Here is a 25,342-nt window from a genome sequence, read left to right as displayed (position 1 = left end):
TAGCTCGAAGACATGATGCAGATGGACTAAAAAAAAAAACAGAATGGTACCCAAGAGGAGCTAGAAGAAACCTGGAAGACAAAGGCAGAGATGGATAGATGAAATTCATGAGTTTATGGGTAGTAAATGGATGGCCAGTGTTCAAAACAGAAGGAACTGGAAAGTTGCTGGAGAGGCCTTCATCCTGTAGTGGATTGAAAATGGCTGATGATGATGATGATCTCTTTAATGAAGATAGGCCAGGCCTGAGTAGAAGTTCAAAGGCGTGAAGGGAAGTTGAAAATTCCCTGAAATGTTACAAGGAAATCTATAATCTATAATGGACTCAACACCGAACCCTGGGTGCTCAGTGTTAGGCCCATTTTTGTTGCTTTCTGTATTTATCAATGAAATTGATGAAGGTATATCAGGCTTAATTGTCCAAATTTGCAGATGATACAAAGGTTGGCAGGGTTGTTAATGACAGTACACTACTGCAACAGGATCTAGAAAAGTTGAGCAGATGGGCTGAGAATTGACAACAGTTGTTAGACATTGACAAATTAAAATTACTGCATTTGGATACTAATAACCCCAGAGTAACATACCAACTGTGGCAGTACTACACTCAGGGAAGTGGAGAATGAAAACAACTTGGGGGTAACTTGCAGTCAGATATGAAGTTTTCTGAACAGTGCAAACAGGCTGCAAGAGTAGTTCATGGGGCTTGTCAATGATACACAAGAATTTTGCTAGCAGGGAAAAGGAGGTGATTAAACCCTTATATAAAGCAATGGTCAGGCCACACCTTGAGTACTGCGTACAGGTCTGGAGGCCTCATTTTAGGAAGTTTGTTTGTTATTTGGTTTTTAGGAGCATTAGCAACTAAGGCCATATTGCTCCGGGATATGCGGTGGTCATTCCCTGACCTTTCCGCATCCTCCGTATTTGGTGGTGACGGGGTCGAACCCCGGTCTAATCAAGAAGCGTGTGCTACACACTGCTGCTCCTTCCCACCTGGCTACGGAGGCGCCCATTTTAGGAAGTATGTAGAGCTGCTGGGATGAGTACAGAGAAGGGCAATGAGATTGGTGAGTGGAACAAAGAGTTTCTCTTATGAAGAAAGGCTTAAGTTTTGCAAATTACGGTGTCTGTAGACTAGGCACCGGCGAGGTGATCTGATAGAGGTGTATAAGGCTTTGAATGGTTTGAGTAAGCTCAATCTTAATGGGATTCTTCCTCTTGGTCAGATTACGCACTTGAGGAGGCATAAATTCAAATTGGGCAAAGACGGCTTTGGAATAGATGTGAGGAAATTTGCCTTTAGGCAGTGAGTGGCTGATTGCTGGAGCCAACTTCTATCTGTTGTTGTGGAAGTTGACAGCTTAAATAAATTCAAGGCAGAACTAGACAAACTTTTGAAGTGAATGGGTGGGTGAAATGGGAAGGTTTTTTTTTTTTTTTTTTTTTTTTTTGGCTGATGCTGTATAAGCCTTGGTCCTTGAAGTTGTCACAGACATTCTCTCAGATATGCCAGACAAGCTGTACTTGCTACCTGGGAGTCTAAAATGCTGATGGAACTGATATTTGGGTGACACTAAAGCCAAGTGGACACAATTTCGGCGAAGTCCGGATGGTCTGTGACAGCCAAATCCTCTGCTTACACCTTCACGATGGTGGGACTGTTAGTAATCCTGGGTATAACCTCCATGCACAAGTAAAGGTGGGTGACCACCCAGGTGTGAACCAACGTAAGCAGGGGTCGAGGTGTGGCGCCCACACCACATGGAGGAACGCCGCCCCTCTATGTTACCAGGCAGTACTAGGTGGTAGATGACTCTCATCAACCGGTGAAATACCACCAGTTTGCTTATTGGAGGCTTGAAGTGGCGGAACCCATGTTTAGTCTCTAGAGCTAAGTTCCGGTCAACCCTTCCCTATCTCTTCCATCATGCAGTATGATTGATGACTTTTGAGGTTATGATGAACATCGTGGCGAGATCCAATATTCCAGGGTACAGCTCTAAAATGGTGTCCGCAGGCCGGCTCCCAATTAGTACACCAGACCGAACCTATTGGTAACTCTCTAGGAGGCTTCCGGATCAGCTAGTGTATAATCTTGCTACCTCTACTCTGTCAGATAGTGACTGGAGGGAGTCTGAGTAGTGTGTATGCGGGGAGCATTGTCGAGGCCACGTTATGTCAAGGATCTCGGTATATTCTTACCATGTGTACGCCATATCCAAAAATTTCATTACTTCATACAGCATGTCCCAACCACTATTTCTTACTATTGAATACACAATGAATTGTCAAACTAATAGAGCAAGCTTATCTGCAAAAAGATCTAAACCTCCCAAGCACTTCCTAATTTATTTCACAAATATATGTGGTCCCAATTCTAATCTCAACGATCTCCATTTCCACTTGCAGTCTGCCAAACCCCATGTACTTTTTCTGACAGAATCTCAGTTATCGGTTGATTCAACTACTGCTCATCTCAGATGCCCAAATTATTCGCTGTATGATTCCCTTCTCTTCAAAGGTGGTACTTATGCATATGTCCCTTTTGATATTCCCTGCCAGAGAACTTGGCAATTTGGAATCTCCTCTCTTTGATCTTCTCTGGCTTAAAATCTCTCTACCTCATTGTGTCAAATTCATCTGTTGCCTCTACCGTTCTCCCAACTCCACTAATCACTTGGAGCTCTTTGACTTCCTCTCTTTGCAACTTTCTCCAGTTCAACTTTCCTATCAGTGAGGTAATTTTCCTTGGTGATTGTAATGTGCTCAACTCCAGCTGGCTTCCATTTTTCTAGTCATACTGACCCAGCTGGTCGTGATGCTAATGACCTTGCACAGATTGTTCATTTATCTACAAGAATACCGGACAATCCTAATCATACAGCCAACACGCTTGATCTTTTTCTCACAAACAACTCTTCTAAGTACACGGTCGAAGTGAGAGGTCCTTTAGGCACTTCAGATCACAACTTGGTGATTGTCTCTTCTCCAATGGAACCTTTATCTCATGGCTATTTCCAACCTCGTGTTGTTTGACATTACAAGAATGCAAAATGGGATGACCTGCGAGACTTCTTTTCTTCTTTTCCTTGGTCTGATTACTGTTTCAAAACTTCTGATGTCGTTTGCTCAGATTGTATCGGTGAAATTATTCTTGCAGGAATGGAATCCTTTATCCCACACTCCACTTTAAAATCTCGCCCTTTATCTAAACCTTGGTTTTCTAATAAATGTGCTAAGGCTGTTCAAGAGAAGAATGTTGCATATCATAACTGGCTTGTTTCTAATTCTTCAGTTTCATTTTCTGCATACACCAAAGCTCACAACAATTGTAAAGCAGTTATTAATCAGTCCAAACTAGGGTTTGAACAGGCTAAGAGTAGAAAACTTGCTTCTTGCCCTAATGGTAGCCGAGGATTCTGGTCTCTTGCCAAAGCTATTGGCCGCAACTTTTGCCCATCTCCGCTCCCACCTCTGTCCAAACAAGATGGTTCTGTTGTCACTTCAGCCAAGGATAAAGCTGACCTGCTAGCATCCCATTTTTCTTCCAACTCATGTATTAATGATCTGGGTAAAACACCTCCCACCATTCCCAACATGCTCCATTCAATGCCTCACCCTGTGGTCTTCCGTGAAAAGGATGTCAGAAGGATTTTGACGAATCTTGATGCTAAGAAAGCTCCAGGTCTCGATGGTATTTCTCCACTTATTCTCAAAACCTGTGCTCCTGAACTTACTCCTATTCTTTGCCGCCTTTTTTCACTTTCATATTCCAAAGGTGTTTTTCCTTCTGCTTGGAAATTTGCTCATATCCAGCCAGTTTCTAAAAATGGTGACAAATCCCTCCCATCCAATTATCGTCCCATTGCAATTACTTCTACTCTTTCTAAAGTAATGGAGAAATCAATTAACCGCCAACTCTTAAACTACCTAGAAACCTTCCATCTGATCAACGATCGCCAATATGGATTCCGTCAGTGTCAATCCACTGGTGATATTCTGGCTTATGTTACCCATTTATGGACTAATTCAATGGAAAGGTTTGGTGAAACACAAGTAATTGCTCTTGACATCTCAAAGGCTTTCGATCGTGTTTGGCATAAATGTCTCTAAACAAGCTTCCATCTTATGGTTTGCCAACTGTTTTTAGTAATTGGTTATCCAGTTTTCTCTCTGATCGCTCACTGAGGGTGATGGTAGATGGCTCTATGTCTTCTAACTTCTCCACTAATGCCGGTGTCCCCCAAGGTTCAGTTTTTTCCCCCACTCTTTTCCTCTTGTATATTAATGACCTTCTTCCCTTGACTCGAAATCCTATCCATAGTTTTGCCGATGATAGCACATTGCATTCCACTTTCCATTTTGAGAAACCTTGTCCTGCTCAATCAGCTTCAACTTCTCGAAAATCTGCTACCAATTCCTTAAATGCCGATCTTCAGGTAATTCTCCAGTGGGGCAAAGACAACTTAGTTGATTTCAACCCTTCTAAAACTCAGTCTTGTCTTATATCTTGCAAAAAGGATTCTTCTGCTCCTATGCTTATCTTTAGTGACACTCTGATTTCTAGGCAAAATGATATATCTCTTTTGGGAATTACCCTGACTTCTAATCTCTCTCTCTTGGCACAAGCACATTTCAAATATCACTTCCTCTGCATCTAAAAAACTCTTTCGCTCTCAGCGTTACTTTTCTTCCGAGCAGCTGCTCACTCTGTATAAATCGCAAATTCGCCCTGCCATGGAATATTGTTCCCACATCTGGAGTGGTGTCCCCAAAACCTCTCTCAGGCTTCTTGATTCCATTCAGAAGAGGGCAGTTAGGTTAATTAATGATTCATCTTTAACAAAGTCTCTCCACTCGCTGTCTCATAGACGTACTGTTTCTGCTGCATGTCTCTTCTACAGATACTTCCATGGGCACTGTTCTTCTGAATTGGCTTCTATAATTCCCGCTCTCTCTTTCAAAACAGTCCGAACACGTGCCGCCACCTGCCAACATCCATTTACTGTCCAACTCCAAACTCACAGAACCAACTTTTCATCTTCCTCGTTTATTCATTCAACTGCCGTTTTCTGGAACAACCGTTCTTCATACGTATTTCCTGAAAATTAGTCTACAGAAGTTCAAGTCCAGAAGTTTCCAGAACGCTGATTGACAATGGAAATCATGAGTTGTTAGCCCTGTGCCAAAAGAAATTAGGAAGACTTTTTCTCTCGTCTAATCACTCAGGATGAAAGTTGGATACACCATTTTGACCCTGAAAGCAAAAAGCAGTCTATGAAATGGCAAAATCATGGTTTCCCCCCCCCCCCATCCATAACACTTCTCTCCTGCGCTTTTTTTTTTTTTTGTGCTTGGTGGCTTTTACAGAAAATCATAAACTTCTTCCTTGAAGGTAAAGCCAAGAGATACTTTTTATTTTAACACTTATTATGTTATTATAATAATAATATCTCTACAAGAATCCGAATCAGATATATTTTACTTGTTTCTTTTTTGTACTCCAATACAATCCCCCAATTTACAGAAGCATTTATGTTTTCATTATAACTGCTAAACCAATGCCACAGTTATCAACATGGCATGCAAATTTTGTGTCAGTGTATACAGAATAAACCTTGCAGCATACATATCATACCAGTGAACATTGTACAAATTAAACACTTGAAGATAATACTTCTGCTCAAAGAAAGAAATTTTGGCAATTATGTCATCACCAACCACCTTAAAGAGCTGAATATTCAACATTCTAAGAAGTAGCATTAGCAAGGACACATGACGCAAGAAAGCAAGCTTATATAGCATCAGCCAAAAAAAAAAAAAAAACCCTTATTTCACCCATCCCCTCGCTCCAAATGTTTGTAAAGTTGTGCCTTGAATCTATTTAAGCTATCAACTTTACAACAACAGATGAAAGTTTGTTCCAACAAACAACTACCTGCTGGCTAAAGGCAAACTTCCGCACATCTATCCTATAACCGTCTTTTATCAATTTGAATTTATGCCCTCTCAGGTGATTATTCTGAGCAAGAGGAAGAATCCCATCAGCACTGAGCATGCCCAAACCATTTGAGGTTTTATACACCTCAATCAGGTGCCTAGTCTCCAGACATTGTAAACCTCTCTCAGGCTTCTTGATTCCATTCAGAAGAGGGCAGTTAGGTTAATTAATGATTCATCTTTAACAAAGTCTCTCCACTTGCTGTCTTATAGACGTACTGTTTCTGCTGCATGTCTCTTCTACAGATACTTCCATGGGCACTGTTCTTCTGAATTGGCTTCTATAATTCCCGCTCTCTCTTTCAAAACAGTCTGAACACGTGCCGCCACCTGCCAACATCCATTTACTGTCCAACTCCAAACTCACAGAACCAACTTTTCATCTTCCTCGTTTATTCATTCAACTGCCGTTTTCTGGAACAACCGTTCTTCATACGTATTTCCTGAAAATTACAGTCTACAGAAGTTAAAGTCCAATGTCAACAAATATCTTCTTTCGTCTTCTCAACCTCCAACCCAAGCACGGTACTAAGTACTATAGGTTCTAATACCTCTCGTGTTTGGGGTTTACATAAAAAAAAAGCTTGCTTTCTTGCATCATATACTTCTACTAATGCTAAAGTAATATTTTCTTAAAATATATGAAATGTTTTTATACCAGAAACTTTTTGAATTTTAATTCCTTCTCGTTTAAAGTCGGTGGATGTTACAGCAATATGGTTGCCATGCTTCAATTCAGCAATGTCAAATCTACAAGAATCAACCTGAATTTTAACTGAAAAAGTTTTTTTTTTTGCCAACCAGTGTTATATATATCAGATGATTATAGATTTCCTTTGGTTCAGATATCCAATAAGTACAAAAGAACCTCAAAAATCTGGCACTTTCTGAATATTTCTTTGGGGATAGTTGACTGAATGGGAACAGAGGCTGGAATTAAAAAAAAAAAAAAAAAAATGCACTGCCTGTGTGCCCTGTAAGCATGAAAGACATTTTATGTGAAAACATCTTTGACAAAAATCAGAACCGTTTTAAAATCAGAGTAGAGTAAGAAGCTGGCGTGTTATGCTCACGCCAGCTACTTACTCTACTGAATCAACGTTAGTGACAGAGTTAGCATCACTGGCATCATTTGGGAAGTAGCAGTCCTGAGTATAAGCTAACACCTGCTACTTCCTAAATAACAAATTTTTGTTCAACTTACATTGTTCGTCGGTTTTACTTCAGTCCGAAATAACAATGTAATGTTTTATGCTCACAACCCTACTCAGTAGTGTATCCGGGTATCACTGTGAGGGGGGACATGGCAATGAGGCTTTTAAGTTTTTTTTTTTTTTTTTTTTTAAGAACACCTCCTGCATTCTTTTTCTTCAATTTAAAATATTTGGTTAACAGGGCATATGCCCCCCTCTGCCCCTACTTACTCTACTGAATCAATGTTAGTGATTGCATTAGCGTCATTTCCATATTGCATTTTTGTGACCAATTGGTCTTAATTCAGTCCAACATTTAGTAGATGCTATTAAAGATGTTTTCACATTAAAAAAAAAAAAAAAAAAAGATGCACTACAGGTGCTGGTATATACATTATGTTCTATTCATAACTCTTTTTTTTTTAGGAGCATTAGCAACTAAGGCCATATTGCTCCGGGAATATGCAGTGGTCATTCCCTGACTTTTCCGCATCCTCCATATTTGGTGGTGACGGGCTCAAACCCCGGTCTAATCAAGAAGCATCTGCTACGCACTGCTGCTGCTCCTCACCTGGCTACGGAGGCGCCATTCATAACTCTTCTAAACACCGATTTGTTACTGTTTTACATATTTCCTAGACTGCATGTCACTGTTATGCATTTGCAATACATGATCATTCATTTTGTGAGACATTAAATACTAGTTCACAGTATAGTACTTAACAGTATAGTAGTCTGTATTTTTTAAGGCAATTTGATTGCTGAAATTATACTGCACTATTTATACCTCACATTCAAAAATAATGGACAATTGCAACATCCACATCAGAGGCAGAATTCAAACCCACAACCATTATTCCTTAGGCAAGTATGTTACCCACTAGACAAATCTAACAGTACAGGTAGCATTTTGGCTTAATGCCGGCAACTACTGTTTTGTGAATATTATAGGGATCAGAGCTAGTGTATTACCTAATAAAAATAATGAATTAACCTTAGGCTATATTCATAACTCTTAAAAAAATGGAATTTTCAAAATTCTGGTAAGTGCTGGGTCCCAAGAATGCTGCATTTATGAGTTTCTACTGTAATTTTAAAAAAAAGGCCACCTTTGGCCTTCATATCACCATTTCATTTTACCCTTCCACTTCAGTTGAAAAAGCCTGTCAGACCACACACAACTCCAATGCAATCACCTCCATTATTGCCCGAGTTATCTGACATAGACAATCAAGATGTCTTCTACTGCCTCCAGCTAGCCACCTTAACCAAAGGATCCAGTTCATTCATATGCATGATTTATTATCTTAAATTTTCCTAGGTTGGAGTTCTTTGAATTTGTTAAATAAAATATTTGAACAGAAGTGAATACTTAATTTATTTATGCTCTTTTCTCTAACATCAAAATATGAAAAGCATATGTAATTATACTATAACAAATCTTTAAAGTCTGTATAACCCCTATTACATTATATGCTATATATGTCTAATTTTACACGATTCTGTTATACACAGAAACTTCCAGGAACATAACTATCTGTTTATAATGAGAGTAGACTGTATATTGAAACAAGACCATTAAAATTTAACATTCATTCAGGTAAATAAATAATTAAAAAAAAAAAAAAAAGTTTTTTTTCTGAAATAAAAGCATTGAAATGTTATCCTTGATTTTAACATTAGTTTTACAATACAGTGCGTGTCAAAGAGGCAGACAGTTTCGATATATCACAGAAATGAAAATTGGCATTTATTACTGTTGGAACATACATAATGCTTGAAGTGTAGGGTAAATGCCCTCGAAGAAATTAATATGAGGGGCCCATCAGGTTCTCAGCTACCCAGCTCAACGACAGAGCTCACTCACGTGCATCACGCAACACAGAGGCAATCTCAAAGGCAGAATGCGCTGGTCCCAAAGGAACCAGTTATTGTTGGTGACTCTATTGTCAGGGAGACGGGGAATATACTATGTAAGAAGGATAGGTGGAACAGGACCAGGGGCAAAAGTTCATGATGTTGTAGAGCAGATATCATCTTTTCAGGGCACAAAAGGTTATATTGTTATACATGCTGGAACTAATGACATTAAGAGTAAGAGATCTGCAGATTTACTCAACAAGTAGGTCAATGTTGAAAAAAAGTTGTGAGTTAGGGTTGAATGTGAAAGTGTCTGCAATTCTGCCCAGACACGATAGGAGGGAGTATATGATGAGAACCTTGTCTATCAATTCGGCCCTGGAGAGATTGTGCAAGGCTCAAGGGGTAGAATTTTTTTCAGCCTGGTCTGTGCTTGTTGACAGGAGAGACTGCTTCTACAGGGATGGGATACACTTAAATAGAAACGGTGCAAGAATATTTGCTGATGCTATCAAGTGAGTGTTAGGTGGGTCGGAAAACTGCTAGCGTGGGGGGAAACACAGACTAAAAGGTTAACAGTGGCCGCAGGCAGAGGCAAAAGTGATTCTTGCACTGCTTCTATTAGAATGGGCAGCAGACTGGAAAGCAAGGTAATGGAGATTTCCAAGACTGCTGGGAGACATAGTGGAACAAGAAAATACAGGGGCTATGTTAGGGAAGCTGGGAGCACGAACAGGTTCATGTATACTTGCATGTACACCAATGCTAGGAGTATAGTTAATAAATTTGATGAGCTTGAAGTGCTGGTCAAGACATCAAAGGCAGATATTGTTGGGATAGCAGAGATGTGGTGTCACACAGATATAGGCAGGGCACAGTTGGAATTTGGAGAGTATAATGTGTATAGGAAGGATAGACAGGATAGGAAGGGGGAGAGGAGTTATGCTGTTAGTTTAGAAATACATAAAATCTAAGGAAGAGCATCCAATTGATGCTGGTGGACAATGCAGTGTTGAGTCTGTTTGGTGTAAAATAAGCACTGGGAAAGGTAAAATGAGAGTAGGTGTGTGTTATAGGCTTAATGAATCTGATTAATATAATGAGAAATTGTGCAGAGAAATAGAGTGGGCCAATAAATCAGAATGTCTTATAATGGGAGATTTTAACTTTCCAGATATTGACTGGAACTTGTGGGTTGGTCACTCGCTCACTAGCAAGACTCGAGAGGCAACCAGAGGGAGTAATACTCTTGATCTGATTATCAGTAGTGATTCTTCATGCATTAAGAATCTGCAGATAAAGGAACCACTGGGCGACAGTGATCACAATGTAATGATGTGGGAATTATTTAAAGATGTAACTACCATCAAGGCTAAAGGGAAGGGCTTTTGCTTTCATAAAGGTAACTACAGTGGTCTCAGACAGTTTTTAAATTCTGTACAGTGGGATCAACTGATGATGTTACCAACAGTGAATTCTAAATGGGAAGCCTTCAGGGACTTAATTTTGGAGGCTACTAGGCTTTTCATTCCAACTAAGAAATACTGTTCAAAGTTTAGGCCTAAATGGATGTGAGATGAATTAATGAGGCTAGTGGCAGAGAAGAAGAATGTATGGGATGCATATAAAGTATCAGGCGACACAGAAGACTATGGCAGGTATAAACTAGTCTGTAATCAAGTCACAAAGAAGGTTAGGCAGGCAAAGGCAGATTATGAGAACTCTTTGGCAAAAGATGCAAAGAAAAACAGCAAGGAGTTCTTTACTTATGTAAACTCTACGAGGAAAAGGATGAATCAGATTGGACCACTTAACATAGATGGGTTGACTATTGATTTGATGATCATGCTCAGGTAGCTGATAAACTGAATGAGTATTTTGCATCTACATTTGTGCCTCCGTAGCCAGGTGGGAAGGAGCAGCAGTGCGCAGCACACGCTTCTTGATTAGACCGGGGTTCGAGCCCGTCACCACCAAATACGGAGGATGCGGAAAGGTCAGGGAATGACCACCGCATATCCCGGAGCAATATGGCCTTAGTTTGCTAATGCTTCGAAAAAACCAAATAACAAACAAACAGCATCTACATTCACACATGTACAGAGTAAGTACAGAGTGTGAATGTAGTACAGAGTAGGGCAACAAGATTAGTGAATGGAACAAAAGGTTGCTCTTACGAAGAAAGGCTGAAGTTCTGCAAATTGCAGCACCTGGAGAGTAGGCACCTACGAAGTGAGCTGATTGAGGTGTATAAGGCCTTGAATGGGTTGAGCAAGCTGAATGCTGATGGGATTCTTCGTCTTGCTCAGACTAAGAACCTGAAGAGGCACAGTTTCAAATTGAGGAAAGATAGTTGTAGAATAGATGTGTGGAAATTTGCCTTTAGCCAGTGGGTAGTTGACTGGTGGAACAGACTTTCATCTTTTGTTGTGGAAGTTGATAGCCTAAATAAATTTAAGGCTGAGCTGGACAGGCATTTGGAACGAATGGAGGAATGAAATGGGAGGGTTTTTTTTTTTTTTTTGGCTGATGCTGCATAAGCTTGGTTTCTTGCATCATATGCCTCTACTAATGCTAATGCTAATAATACAGAGAATTTCTGAACGATTCCTATGACCCAAATGTCATGAAACCTTTGCCAATATATCAGTATTAATAATTGTAAATGATGCAAGAAAGCAAGCTTACACAGCAGAAGAAGGGGGAAAAAAAAAAAAAAAAGCTAAAAAAGATCGATGGCACGAATAATCAAAAATGATCTAGGGATGAGTTCCTACCGCAGGAGAACAGTTCCCAACTCCAGCTCTGATGGAACGGAGGTTCAAAAGATCAGAGGCACTGCAGCATCAGTATGCAAATGGTAAGCATCAACAGATACTCTTCACGGATGAAAAGATTTTTACTATTGAGGAGAGTTACAACCGTCAAAATGACAATGTCTATGCCCATAGCTCTGCAGAAGCATGTCAGGCCATTACAAGGGTTGAAAAAGGGTCATCTTCCAGCATCAGTGATGGTTTGGTGGGGAGTCTCCTAGGAAGGTGTAACAAAGATGCATTTTTGTGTTCAGGGGTGAAAACCAGTGCAACAGTGTACCTGAATGATATTCTGGAGCCGCATATGAGACCCCCCCCCCCCACTCAATCAAACTCTTTTCAATGGTCAGCACTGAATCTTCCAACAGGACTCAGCACCTGTCCACGAGGCAAATATCACCCAAACATGGCTGACTGAGAATGTGCTAGAGTTCATCAATCATGTCGAATGGTCTCCTGCCAGCCCAGATCGTAATCCACTTGATTATTGTTTGCGAGCTATTTTTCAGGGGATGGTCTGTGGTAAAAGGCATGCCACATTGGAGAGCCTGAAGAGATCACTGGAGCATGCTTTGGCCAATTTCCCACTGGATGTTGTGCGTACTTCTATTGATGAATGGCCGGAAAGTTTGAGGTCTTGTGTAAAAACAAGGGGGAAGCATTTTGAATGAGTGTTGTGTTGCTTCATTTGTTGGGATGTTCAAGAATAAACTCAGAGTTTTGAGTTCCTGTGTCTTTTTATTTTCTGGCTTCATGCAGTAACACATGTGACAGTATTTATGGCAGTACTGTGCATTTGTCTGGTTTTTCTAGAGGTCATCATGGATAACCCAACTTTGTCATTCCCTATACCTGCATTGACAAGAATGCAGGTATAGGGAATGACAGAATGGATTTGTTAAGAGGATATAGTGTCTGACAAATCTGTTTAGTATTAGTAGTGGCAAATGATGCACAAAAGCAAGCTTATACAGCATGCAAAAAAAAAAAACCACTTCCCACATCACCTGTCCAACCCCTCTAAGAATTTGTTCTTGTTCATACACTGATATGACCATGAGGTCAGAGGACAGAACCAGTCTACCCAAAGCACATGTGCTACTACATTTTCACTCCTGACCCTTCAGCTTCATCTAGTTCTTCCTTAAAATTACCAAACTATCCACTTCTCCAATAACAGATGGAAATTTTTCCAGCAATCAACTACCAGCTGGCTGAAGACAAGTTCCCGCACATCTATCCTGCAACCAACTTTCATCAATTTAAATTTACATCCCCTCGTGTATTGTCTGAGCAAGTAGAAGGATGCTGGCAGCATTTAGCTTGCTAATTCATTCAAACTTTAAACACCTCAATCAGATCTGTTGTTTTTGTTCTTCCACATTTTTTTTTTTTTTGCTATTGGTAAAAATATTTCTGAAAAACACACTAGGATGATCAGCACAATTAAGAGGAAGTTATAATAATTACTATGGATGCCATCAATATTTAGTATATTAGTAGCAAATGAAGCAAGAAAGCAAACTTAAAGAACATCAGCAAAAGAGAGATAAAAAAAAAAAAAAAAAAAACTTACCACCTGTCCAGCAGCTTTTGTTTTGTTCTGCCTTCAATTTATTCAAACTACCTATTTCTACAACACCAGGCAGAAGTTTGTCCCAACAATCAGCTACCCACTGACCTAAGACAAATTTCTGCACATCCATCTGCAACCATCCTTCCTCAATTTGACTTTCAGCCTTTTCATATGTATCGTCTGAGCATGAGGAAGGATGCCATCAATATTTAGCTTACTCAATCCATTCAAAGCCTTTGGCACCTCAATCAGATCTCCTCACTGGTGCCTAATCTCTAGGAACTGCAATTTGCAGAACTGAAGGCCTTTTTGCAATTTGCAGAACTGGTAAGAGCACTTTTTTGCTCCCCTGAACCAATGTTGTTGCTCTTCTCTGTGCCTGTTGCAACAGAAGAAAGTCCTGCCAAAAATGAGGCTTCCAGGCCTATGTGCAGTACTCAAGATGTGGCCTAACCATTATCTTATATAATGGGATAATCACCTTCTTATTCCTGCTGTAAAAATTCCCATACATCATTGACAAAACCTCACAACCTAGCAGCCTGTCACTTCACATCTGATTTGCACAATTACCATCAGATTTTTTTCATTCTCCATTGTGGTACCACACAGCGGGTACATTAATTTGAGATTACTGTTACCAATAGAAAGTACTTGCATTTGTCAATGTTAAATTTCAAGTGCCACTTCTCAGCCCATCTGCCTAATTTAACTAGATCTTGTTCAGTATAATACCCTGATTACTGTCATTAACCACCCTGCCAACTTTCACATTATCAGCAAACTTAGACATTAGGCCTGATCTGCCTTCATTAATAAATACTGAAACAACGAGTAAAGCATCAAACTCTGTGGGACTCCACTAAAAACAATAGTCCACGAAGAGCATTGTCTATTGATAACAACTCTCAGGGAAGGTCCCTATGAATTGGAGATGTGCAAATGTATCCTCAATTCATAAATGAGAATCAAAGAAGAAAAGACTTAAGTAATTACAGACCTGTTAGCTTGACTTCTGTTCCAGAGAAAGTAATGGAGGTCACTGGATAAGTACGTAGGACCATCTAGATAGGAATGCAATATATTGAAGTCACAGCATGGATTTGTTAAGCGATCTCATCTGCTCAAGTTGATTGGATACCATGACAAAGTAACAAAAGAACTGGATGCAAAAAAGTTTTTGCCATCATATACTAAGATTTCAGAAAAGCTTTTAATATTGTTGCACATAAAAAACTGCTAGATAAATTGGAGCAGTGTGGCATTAAGGGCAAGTTGCTGCTTAAGGGATATTCATAAAGGGATAGTTATGTGGAAGAAGACGGAGTGATTATCAATGGGCACTGCTTTTCTTGGATGAATGTTATTAGTGCAGTTCTCCAGTGTTGGGCTCATTGTTGTCTTCTATAATTATTAATGATATTGATAAAGGCTTAACAGGTTTAACCCCTTCACGGATTATCCAATGATATCTTGTTTTTAGTTTAAAAGTTATTTGGAACTACATGAAATATCTCTGGATACAATAATATCTGAAGCAAACAATAATACCTCCAAATTTACGAATGAAACGTATTTTCTCGTACATTTATCTGGCTAATTTTGTATTAGCCAGATAAATCCCGAGATTTCTCAGGATTTTCTTACAGCTGGCAGCAGATGACTGGCTTTCGTTTTGCTTATATATACTTATTGTACAGAAATGTCAGAACAGTAGCGCACGTTCCTATGTGCTGCCAGTAAGCAAAATAAAATTTGCAGTCCTAAATGCTGAAAAGCTTTAACCAATTAGAAAACAATATCGAAAAATATTTTGCCACCCTCTGGAACTGCTCCCGTAAGCGACGCTTACTTCGATTATCCACCTGCGGTGGCCGTGTGTTAGAATGTAGTTAGTTTATGATTATCACTTGTGGTGGGAGGATACTGCTTGTGTGTTCCACTTCATGTTTTAAATTTATTTATATGAATAGTGAAGAGTGTTTTCCTGTTCCTTTCTTTTAGCTCAAGCACAAATTTATTTTAAAAAAATCTGTATAATTTGCATACTTTTTTGGCATACACGAGATAACTCGGGATAGCCCAAATGGGCTAATTACTCCCATGTATTTTCTACCAAAAAATTTATAAAAAACACAAAAAACTATACAATGAGTATTTGCATGATGCATACTTTTAATCTGTAAAATAAAAAAAGTCAATTCGTTATGGCACATTTTCAGGAAAAAAATGTTCCAGGAAGGGGTTAATGTCGGTTTGCAGATGATGCAAAAGTTAGTGGGGTAGTTAATCACATTAATCAGAGTATTCTACTGCAAAAGATCTAAAATGAGACAGATGGGCTGTGAAGTGGCAAATGAAGTTTAATTTTGATAAATGCAAGGTACTTGATGTGGGGAATTAATACACCAGCTGTGTTGTACCACACTCAGTGCAGTAGAGAATGAAAAAGACCTGGAGATAATTGTGAAGTTAGATATGAAGTTCTCTGAGCAGTGCCGACAGGTTGCCAGGACAGTTCATGGGGTTTTGTCAATGATATACACGAATTTTGGCAACAGGTGACTATCCTATTTTATGAGGCAATGGGTAGGCCAAACTTGAGTACTGCATTCAGGTCTGGAAGCCTCATTTTAGGAAGGACATGGATGCGTTGGAATGGGTGCAGAGTAGAGCAACAAGATTGGGTACAGGAACAAAAGGGTACTCTTAGCAGGTAGGGCTTCAGTTCTGCAAACTACAGTGCCCGGAGACACCAGACAGAAGATCTGATTGAGGTGTTTAAGGCTTTGAATGGATTGAGTAAGTTTAATACTGATGCTCAGCTACACACGAAAGAACATAATTTCAAACTGAGGAAGGATGGTTGTAGTTATGGAAATTTGTGTTCAGCCAGAGAGTGGTTGATTGTTGGGATGAAGTTCCATCTGGTATTGTAGAGGTGGGCAGGTGAAATGGGAAGTGTCAGTTTATTTTTATATTTTTTTGCTGATGCTTTACAGAGTGCTTGCTTACAAAATTTACCACTACTACTAAACATTCAGCACATATGACATCATCCCAAAATGGAACATTAATTTTGCAATCTTTCTATGCATCACATGCTATCATTTTGCAAAGCATGTGATAAAATATCACATTTACATATAGGGAAAATACACATCACATACGGCTGATGCTATATAAGCTTGCTTTCTTGTGCATCATATGCCTGTACTAATGCTAATTTATTTTACAACGGGTTCTATTTTTCCTGGATTTCAATATGAGTCAGTGCCACTCACTAACGACTGCATGTTGTACTTTCCAATTTGGTAACTCTGAAAGTTTTATATTATATTTCTCACTACTTCTTTAAACAGACTTGTTTAAAGAGATTAAATCATTAATGAAAAGAAGCAGAAATTTGCAAAATGAAAAAAAAAAAAAAAAAAGATGGAGTAACTCTCTCTGTCACCACTTATATTACAATGGTGAGGTCAGATCATCACCATTCATTCTACTCTTCCGTTTGGCACAACTTGAGTCCCTATTTAGATATCGTCTTCCACTGTTGTCGATCTCTTGAATCTTGCATCATTTGTTGATAACTCTGAAAGCCTGTGTTTTCCTTTAGGCATTGGAGCCATTCTCTTTTTGGTCTTCCTGGTGGTCTCTTATCTCCAATTCTTCATGTCAGTACTACATTAGGTAGCGTGTGTTGTTTCGTTTCACATGTCCAAACCACTGAAGTCGTTTTTTGTAGATCTGCTCTATTATTCTGCATTCAAAATTTAGATCTCTCCTTACTTGTTCATTAGTTTTATGTTCTCTCCAATTTGTTTTATTGATTTCCCTTAAACATCTAATTTCAAATGACATTATTTTTTGTCTTTCTTTCTTATTTATTCTCCAATTCTCTGATCCATAAGTTGCTGTGGGATGACAGTTTCATATAGTTTAATTTTTAGACTATTTGAGATTTTATTGCTCTTCCAAATGTTTTTGAGTTTGTTCATGTTTGTCAATTCGATGTTCAGTCTGTGATTAATTTGGTCAATATTATTTAGGTTTCCAGTTATTAGAGAGCCCAGGTATACAAATTTTTGTACTTGTTCTATTGATTTTGGATGTTTATGTCTTCTATTATGGAATTAATATTAATTCCATTATTGTTGCTTGCTTTATTGATATTTGTTAATATTTCTTTTAGTTGTTCTTTGGTTTCTGTTAAACTCACAATATTATCTGCATATTTTATGTGGTTTATGTTTTTTCCATTTATTATTGTGCCTCTTTTTTCTTCAACTGATTTCATTAGTTCTTCTAGATAGATATTAAATAGATATGGAGATAAAGGGCATCCCTGCATGACTCCTTTCTCTATTTCAAATTTCTCTGTTTTAAGGTTGTTGAATTTTACTATTGCTCTTGTATTTTTGTAGAAATTGTTCACAAACATGATTATTTCATGATCAAGTGGGATTTTTTATAGTTGCTTCATTAAATTTTCTTTGTTTACAGAGTCAAATTGTTGTTATTTGGTTTTTTTTAGGAGCATTGGCAACTAAAGCCATATTGCTCCAACAGAGTCAAATGCCTGCTTGATATCGATGAAGCACAGATAAAGAGGTTTCTTCTTATTCCAATATTTTTCTGCAATGATATTTAGTGTGAATATTTGGTCTATTGTTGATCTGTCTTTTCTAAATCCTGCTTGTTCTTCCCCTATTGTTTCTTTATATGTTTTAAGTATCCTATTTTGTAGGATCCTTATAAATATTTTAAATATATGGTTTAAAAGGGTAATGGGTCTATAATTCTGACAATTTTCTTTATCTCCTTTTTTTGTGTATAGGTACTATTATTCCACTTTTCCAGTCTTCTGGTATATCACCTGTAAATAAAATTAAATTAAACAATTGTGCGAGGTGTTTTAACATTGCATCACCTCCAAATTTCCACAGTTCTGCTTGGATATCATCATTTCCGGGTGCCTTGTCATTAATTTGGCTGTTGTTGTTATGTTATTTGGTTTTTAGGAGCATTAGCAACTAAGGCCATATTGCTCCGGGGTTATGTGGTGGTCATTCCCTCACCTTTCTGTATCCACCTATTTGGTGGTCATAGGCTTGAACCCCGGTCTAATCAAGAAGCGTGTGCAACACAATGCTGCTCCTGCCCACCGAAAAATTAGCCAAATGAGGCACCTTCATTTGGCTAATTACTTTCTGAACTTCTCTTGTTATCGAGGGAGCTTTATCTCTTTAGCATTAGTAGAGACATATGATGCAAGAAAGCAATCTTATGCAGCATCAGCCAAAAAAAAAAAAAAAAAAAAGAAGAAAAAAAAAACGCTTCCATTCGTTCCAAAAACCTGTCCAGCTCAGCCTTAAATTTATTTAGGTTATCAACTTCCACGACAAAGGATGGAAATCTGTTCCACCAACCAACTACCCGCTGGCTAAAGGCAAACTTCCACACATCTATCCTACAACTGTCTTTCCTCAATTTGAATTTATGCCCTCTCAGGTGATTATTCTAAGCAAGAGGAAGAATCCCATCAACATTGAGCATGCTCAAACCATTCAAGGCTTTATACCTCAATCAGATCACCTTGCAGGTGCCTAGAATCCAGACACTGCAATTTGCAAAACTTAAGCCTTTCTTCGTAAGAGCAACCCATTGTTCCATTCACTAATCTTGTTGCCCTTCTCTGTACTCATTTCAACAGCTCTAGATCCTTCTTAAAATTAGGCCTCTAGACCTGTATACAGTACTCAAGGTGTGGCCTGACCACTGCCTTATACAAGGGGATAATCACCCCCTTATCCCTGCTAGAAAAATTCCTGTATATCATTGACAAGACACCATGAGCTACTCCTGCAGACTGTCTACACTGTTCAGAAAACTTTATATCTGCCGGCACAATTACCCCCAGATCCTTTTCATTCTCTACCACTGTCAGCGTAGTACCACAGAGTTGATACGTTACTCTGGGGTTACTGCTTCCAATATGTAGTTCTTTACATTTGTCAATGTTACACTTCATTTACCACCTCTCAGCCCATCTGCTCAACTTTTCTAGATCCTGTTGCAACAGCGTACTGTCATTAGTGTCCTTAGCAACCTTGCCAACCTTCATATCATCTCAAACTTGGACATTAAGCTTGATATACCATCATCAATATCATTTATAAATACGGAAAACAACAATGGACCCAACACTGAGCCCTGAGGGACTCCACTAATAACATTAGTCCACAATGAGCAGTGTCCATTGATTACCACTCTCTGTCTTCTCCCACTCAACCACCCCTTTATCCACCGACCGGGCTAGCCGGGTGGGTAAAGTGCCTACCTAGCAACCCAAAGGTCGCGGGTTCGAATCCCGCCTCAGGCTTGGATCAAAGCACTGCAGAAACCTTGGGAGGTGCATTATGGCCACAGAAGCCGATGTGCCAACAACTATCAAATAAAAAAAATTAAAAAAATCCTTTTATCCATAGCAGCAATTTGCCTCCAATTCCACACTGCTCCGCTCCAATTTGTTCAGCAATTTTCCATGTGCAACAGTATCAAAAGCCTTTCTAAGATCCAAATATATGATATCAAAGTTATTCCCTGCATCCAGTTCCTTTGTCACTGCATCATAGTATCCAATCAAATTGGTCAGGCAAGACTTTCCCTTAACAAAACCATGCTGTGTCCGAGCTATAACTGAAGTCTTGTCTAGATGATACTGCAGTGCTTCTTTAACCAGTGCCTCCATTAATTTTCCGGGAACAGATGTTAAACTAACAGGTCTATAATTACTTGTGTCGCCCTTTGATCCTCCTTTGTGAATTGGGGTCCATTTGCACATCTCTAGTCCATGGGTACCTCCCCTGAGTCCAAAGAAGCTCTCATAATTATGGCTAAGGCTTTGCTTACTTCCTTTGCTGCCTCCTTTAATATAACTGGATAGAATCCATCCACCCCAGGTGCCTTTTTTTGTTTATCTTCAACAATTTCTCCTCCACTTTCCTCTCAGTTATTATCTAGCCCACTGCCACACTACCAGAGTTTAATTCACCTCTGGCAGTCTTCCATTCCCCTCCCTGAATAACTCCTCATGTGTGAATGTAGATGCAAAATACTCATTTAGTTTGTCAGCCACCTGAGCAGGATCATCAACAGTTGAACCATCAATATCCAGTGGACCAATCTGATTCATCCTTTTCCTTCTAGAGTTTACATAGGTAAAGTTGTTGTTGTTTGGTTTTTAGGAGCATTAGCAACTAAGGCCATATTGCTCCGGGGATATGCGGTGGTCATTCCCCGACCTTTCCACATCCTCTGTATTTGGTGGTCACGGGCTCAAACCCTGGTCTAATCAAGAAGCATATGCTACGCACTGCTGCTCCTGCCCACCTGGCTACGGAGGTACCACACAGGTGAACTCTTCACTGTTTTTCTTTGCGTCCTTTGCCAAAGATTTCTCATAATCTGCCTTTGCTGCCTAATCTCCTTTGTGACTTGGTTACAGACCAGCCTATATCTATCATAAGCTCCCATGTCACCCATTAATTTATATTTATCCCATGCATTTTTCTTCTCTGCCATATGTCTTCTCATTAGTTCATCTGACATCTATTTAGGCCTAAACCTTGAACAATATTTCTTAGTTGGTATGTAAAGCCTAGTAGATTCCAAGATAAATTCTTTAAATGCTTCCCATTTTGAATTTGCTGTTGGTAACATCATCAGTTTGTCCCACCATATAGAATTTAAATACTATCTCAGACCACCGTAGTCACCTTTATGAAAGCAAAAACCCTTCCCTTTACTTCTGATGGTAGTTACCTCTTTGAGTAAATCTCACTTCAGCACACTGTGATCACTGCCACCTAGTGGTTCCTTTATCTGCAGATTCTAAATGCATGAAAAATCACTACTGATAATCAGATTAAAAGTATTACTCTCTCTAGTTGCCTCCCAAACATGCTGATGTAAAAAGCAATCGTCCAATAAATCGACAAAAGCATTGCTAGTGTGTGAGTGACCAACCCACAAATTCCAGTCAATATCTGGGAAATTAAAATCCGCCATTATAAGACTCTCTGATTTACTGGCCGCTTCTATTTCCCTACAGTTTCTTATTATACTCATCACAGTCATTAGGCCTATAACACACTCCTACTCTCAATTTTGATCTCCAAATGCTTATGTCACACCAAACTGACTCGACATCTTATTGTTCAAGGTTTAGGCCTAAATGGATATCAGATGAACTAATGAGACATATGGCAGAAAAGAAAAGTGCTTGGGATATATATAAATTAACACGTGACACAGAAGCCTATGACAGATATAAGTTGATCTGTAACCAAGTTACAAAGGTGGTTTGGCAGGCAACCTCACCTCCATATCCTGTGGTGGTCAGTCTGAACATTTTCAATGTTGTAACATACCCGTTACAGCATTCTAACGGGTATGTATAATACATTCCTCTAGTATGGCTATTGGTGAATAATTTGGAATAATGTGAGTGATTATTTTGAATATATGTACTTAATTTTAAATAAACTGGGTGGTTTATGTATATGACAGCAAACTGATAGGAGATTCAAAGCCCTACGGGTATGTATCAGTTTAAAATATCATTGTACTTCACCTCCATATCCTGTGGTGGTCAGTCTGAAAATGTTCAATTTTTCCACCTTCTTTAGGTTTGAACATTTTCAGAATGACCACCACAGGGTATGGAGGTGAGGTACAATGATATTGTAATCTGATACATAACCATAGAGCTTTGAGTCTCCTATCACAGTTTTCTGTCATATACGTAAACCTTTATTTAAAATTAAGTACATATATTGAAAAAAATTACTTGCATTATTCCAAATTATTCACCAAGTAATTACCTAAAGTTAACCTAGCAAAATTGGTATAGAGATTACAGAAACGGGTATGTATAATACATTACTCTAGTATGGCTATATGTCTACTCAAAGCCCCTGGGTAAGTAGCAGATGTATGGCCATGAGGGAGAATGTTAATTTTCACTAACTTTCGCTAATTTTCTCCAATTTCTCCAGTATTCTCTAATTCTCCAACTTTCTCTAAAAGTCTCTAATCTTCTTTAAATTTACATTAATTTTGTTGTTTTTATATGTATCTATGTTATATATTTATATATAAAAGGCTATCCAGACCAGGGCTAGATTTATATATAACTAGCGGGTTGGTTGGGGTCACTAGAAATCTGATGCTCCCAAATAGTACCATAATTTAAAAAGTAATAATGTATAAATAAGTTAAGTACATATATAATCCAATGCACATATAATGTCTAATTTCACTGTACAATAGCATTAACGTAGGAACTAATACCCTCATTTACGCTATTTAAAACTTTAATACAGTGGATTCTGGTTATTTGGGCCACCAGTTAATTGGGGCAGCCATTTATTTGGGGCAAATCTTAAAAAACAGAAACCAAAAGAGAAAATACCCAAGGTTTCCTTCGCTTAATTGGGACAACATGCCATTTAATCGGGGCAGGAGACTGCAGCACTGGTGATTACCCTACGATTATCTCCAACCGTACCACGTGGTTCGGTCGGATTTATGGAGGTCACAACCATAAAACAATAAAAACAATTAGCAATCACCTGTTTATTGGGCTTTTCTGTTAGTGCAATCTATCATAAACGAATAGTAAACTCGATCTTATTGAATTTGCGGTAATACTGACAGCTGGAATTCTGTGGGTTATTATGGTGAAATGTGTTTACACTTCCATGGAATCTTCAATCACATAAAAAAATTAATTTTCAGAATCTTCTCTTCATTTCTATTTTTAAAGCTTTGTAACTTGTTACTCCGTTCTCACTAGCGCGTATCCTGTTACTTGCAATCTGTGTGTGCCGTGTTCTTTGTTATTGATTGCTTATCTTTTTACTGTTTTAAATTTTAACTCCCACCCACAAATGTTAGTATGTACATATTACAGTACGTATTAATTATTTCGATTTTCACGTATTATTTAATTTTTTAATTGGTAAGGTAATAAAGAGTAAATTTGTGCTTAATATATCTTTATTTTTATAGCCTATGGATAATATTCGTCCTATTTTCGCTAATTAGAATCATGTTTAATAGAATTAAAATTCAATTCACAAACGTGATCACAATGACTGGCACTTACAACACATCGTATAGTGAACGGTACTTTACTATGGTGAATCCATCATAATGTGATTTGATTGTACAGTGAACCAATTGTAAAGTGGGGGTCATTGTATTTTTAACTATTTACGTGAAACTTCGGATAATTTAGGCAGCCGCTTAATCGGGCCAAAATGCACTAGTCCTGACGTGTCCCAAATAACTGGAATCAACTGTATTTAAATCTAACTGTCATTAGACATAATTCCAATATATATATATATATAATGTGTGGTTTGTAAAATATATAAAGTGTCTTTTTTAAAAATTTCCTGACTATGTATCATTTTTTCATCTACTATATTCAGATTTTGCATATTTGCCATCCCCTGATTTGACCTCTTGCTAAAATGGCCCTCCCACATCTGAATATAGTGTTATTTATTTCTTATTTATTATTATTATTATTAATTTTTTTTTTTTTTTGCTTCCTCAGTCCCAGTTCATTTTTGTACTAGGTTTTTCAAATTCTTTCACCTGTTTAACCACTACTTCACTTCCACTTTCTACTATCCCTTAAACTTCTCTTAGATCAGGCACTTTGTGTACTTTTCATTTCCATTTTCACAGATACTTTATATATTTTACAAACCACACATTATTTATATCCTTTTGCTTCCTTTACTGCTGCACTGTACGTTTGGAGCATTAGACATACGATAACTTTTGTTATTTTCCTTTTTCTGCTTCTTAACAGTCGTGTATTACCACACACACACGTGAACACACACACACACACATGCATGCACGCACACCTTCAATCAAATATTCAAAATAACCAATTAATATAAGCCAACTTACTTGTTGAAGATCCCTTATCATTGCTTGCAGTTTCTCGTCATCATTAAGCAACTGCTGCAATTCTTCGGCAGTAAGATGTTGAACAAGGCCCACGACTGGGTTATAGTCTGGGTTTAGCTCATGCATATAGTAAGGCATTCTGTGTTTTCTACAAAAACAGCAAATAACAGAGTCATTATTAATTCAAAAATTAAATGCATTATATTTTTAAAACATATATTATACAATCACAATGTTACAAGTTTCTGAAATAATTTGCACATAACTAGCAGTATAGTGCACTAGTGGAACTGCGGGTTTTTAATTCTGGTAAACAATTATCTAGTAGGCTCTAATCACAGGTTGGCATATTGTTTTTGTTTAGATAATAAACTTGTTTGTTACTTTGAATTTAATTGTTTAACTTTTAACTGTGGCAAATTGTGCTCGAGAGTTTGAATCACGTAGATTTACATTAGTTAGATAAATTTATCATCTATTATAACAACTACTTAGAACGTACAAATATAACGATATAGCATAATACATATAATTTAAATCTGACAGCAGATACAAAATACATATAACATAAACTTCATAGGAGATATGAAATATATATACTGTAAGCGTGATATTGCAATATATATGTGTGTGTGTGTGTGTGTATATATATATACACACACACACACACACAGTAAACCCTCGATTTAACAGATTAATAGGGGAGAAGGGGTGTCCGTTAAATTGAATTTAATCTGGGGGGGGGGCATTTTTTATTGTTCTTAAGGTAAAAAAAAAGCTTTAATACAATATACAGTACTGTACAATATAAAATTATGTTGCAATTTGGCTTTTGATTTACGGATATCAGAATTTTTTTTTTTTTTCGCCGTAAATTTCACAAACGCGTGCTACTGAGACAC

General features: G+C 38.2%; 1 protein-coding gene across 7 annotated transcripts in view; it reads right to left on the bottom strand.

Annotated features, from left to right (window-relative positions):
* Window positions 1-25,342, bottom strand: part of LOC150086003 (vacuolar protein sorting-associated protein 37B-like) — a 198,650-nt gene that overhangs the window by 56,623 nt on the left and 116,685 nt on the right. For all 7 annotated transcript variants that reach the window (XM_090374320.1, XM_090374322.1, XM_090374321.1 and 4 more), the window contains one exon: window positions 24,441-24,588. In XM_090374320.1, the coding sequence (XP_090230446.1) occupies window positions 24,441-24,588 (148 nt within the window). The remainder of the gene's footprint in view (window positions 1-24,440; window positions 24,589-25,342) is intronic.

The sequence above is a fragment of the Mastigoproctus giganteus genome, chromosome 5, assembly GCF_048544385.1.
Source record: "Mastigoproctus giganteus isolate SK-2022 chromosome 5, ASM4854438v1, whole genome shotgun sequence".
Lineage (NCBI taxonomy): Eukaryota > Metazoa > Arthropoda > Arachnida > Uropygi > Thelyphonidae > Mastigoproctus > Mastigoproctus giganteus.
This window is presented reverse-complemented; position numbering and strand designations above follow the sequence as displayed.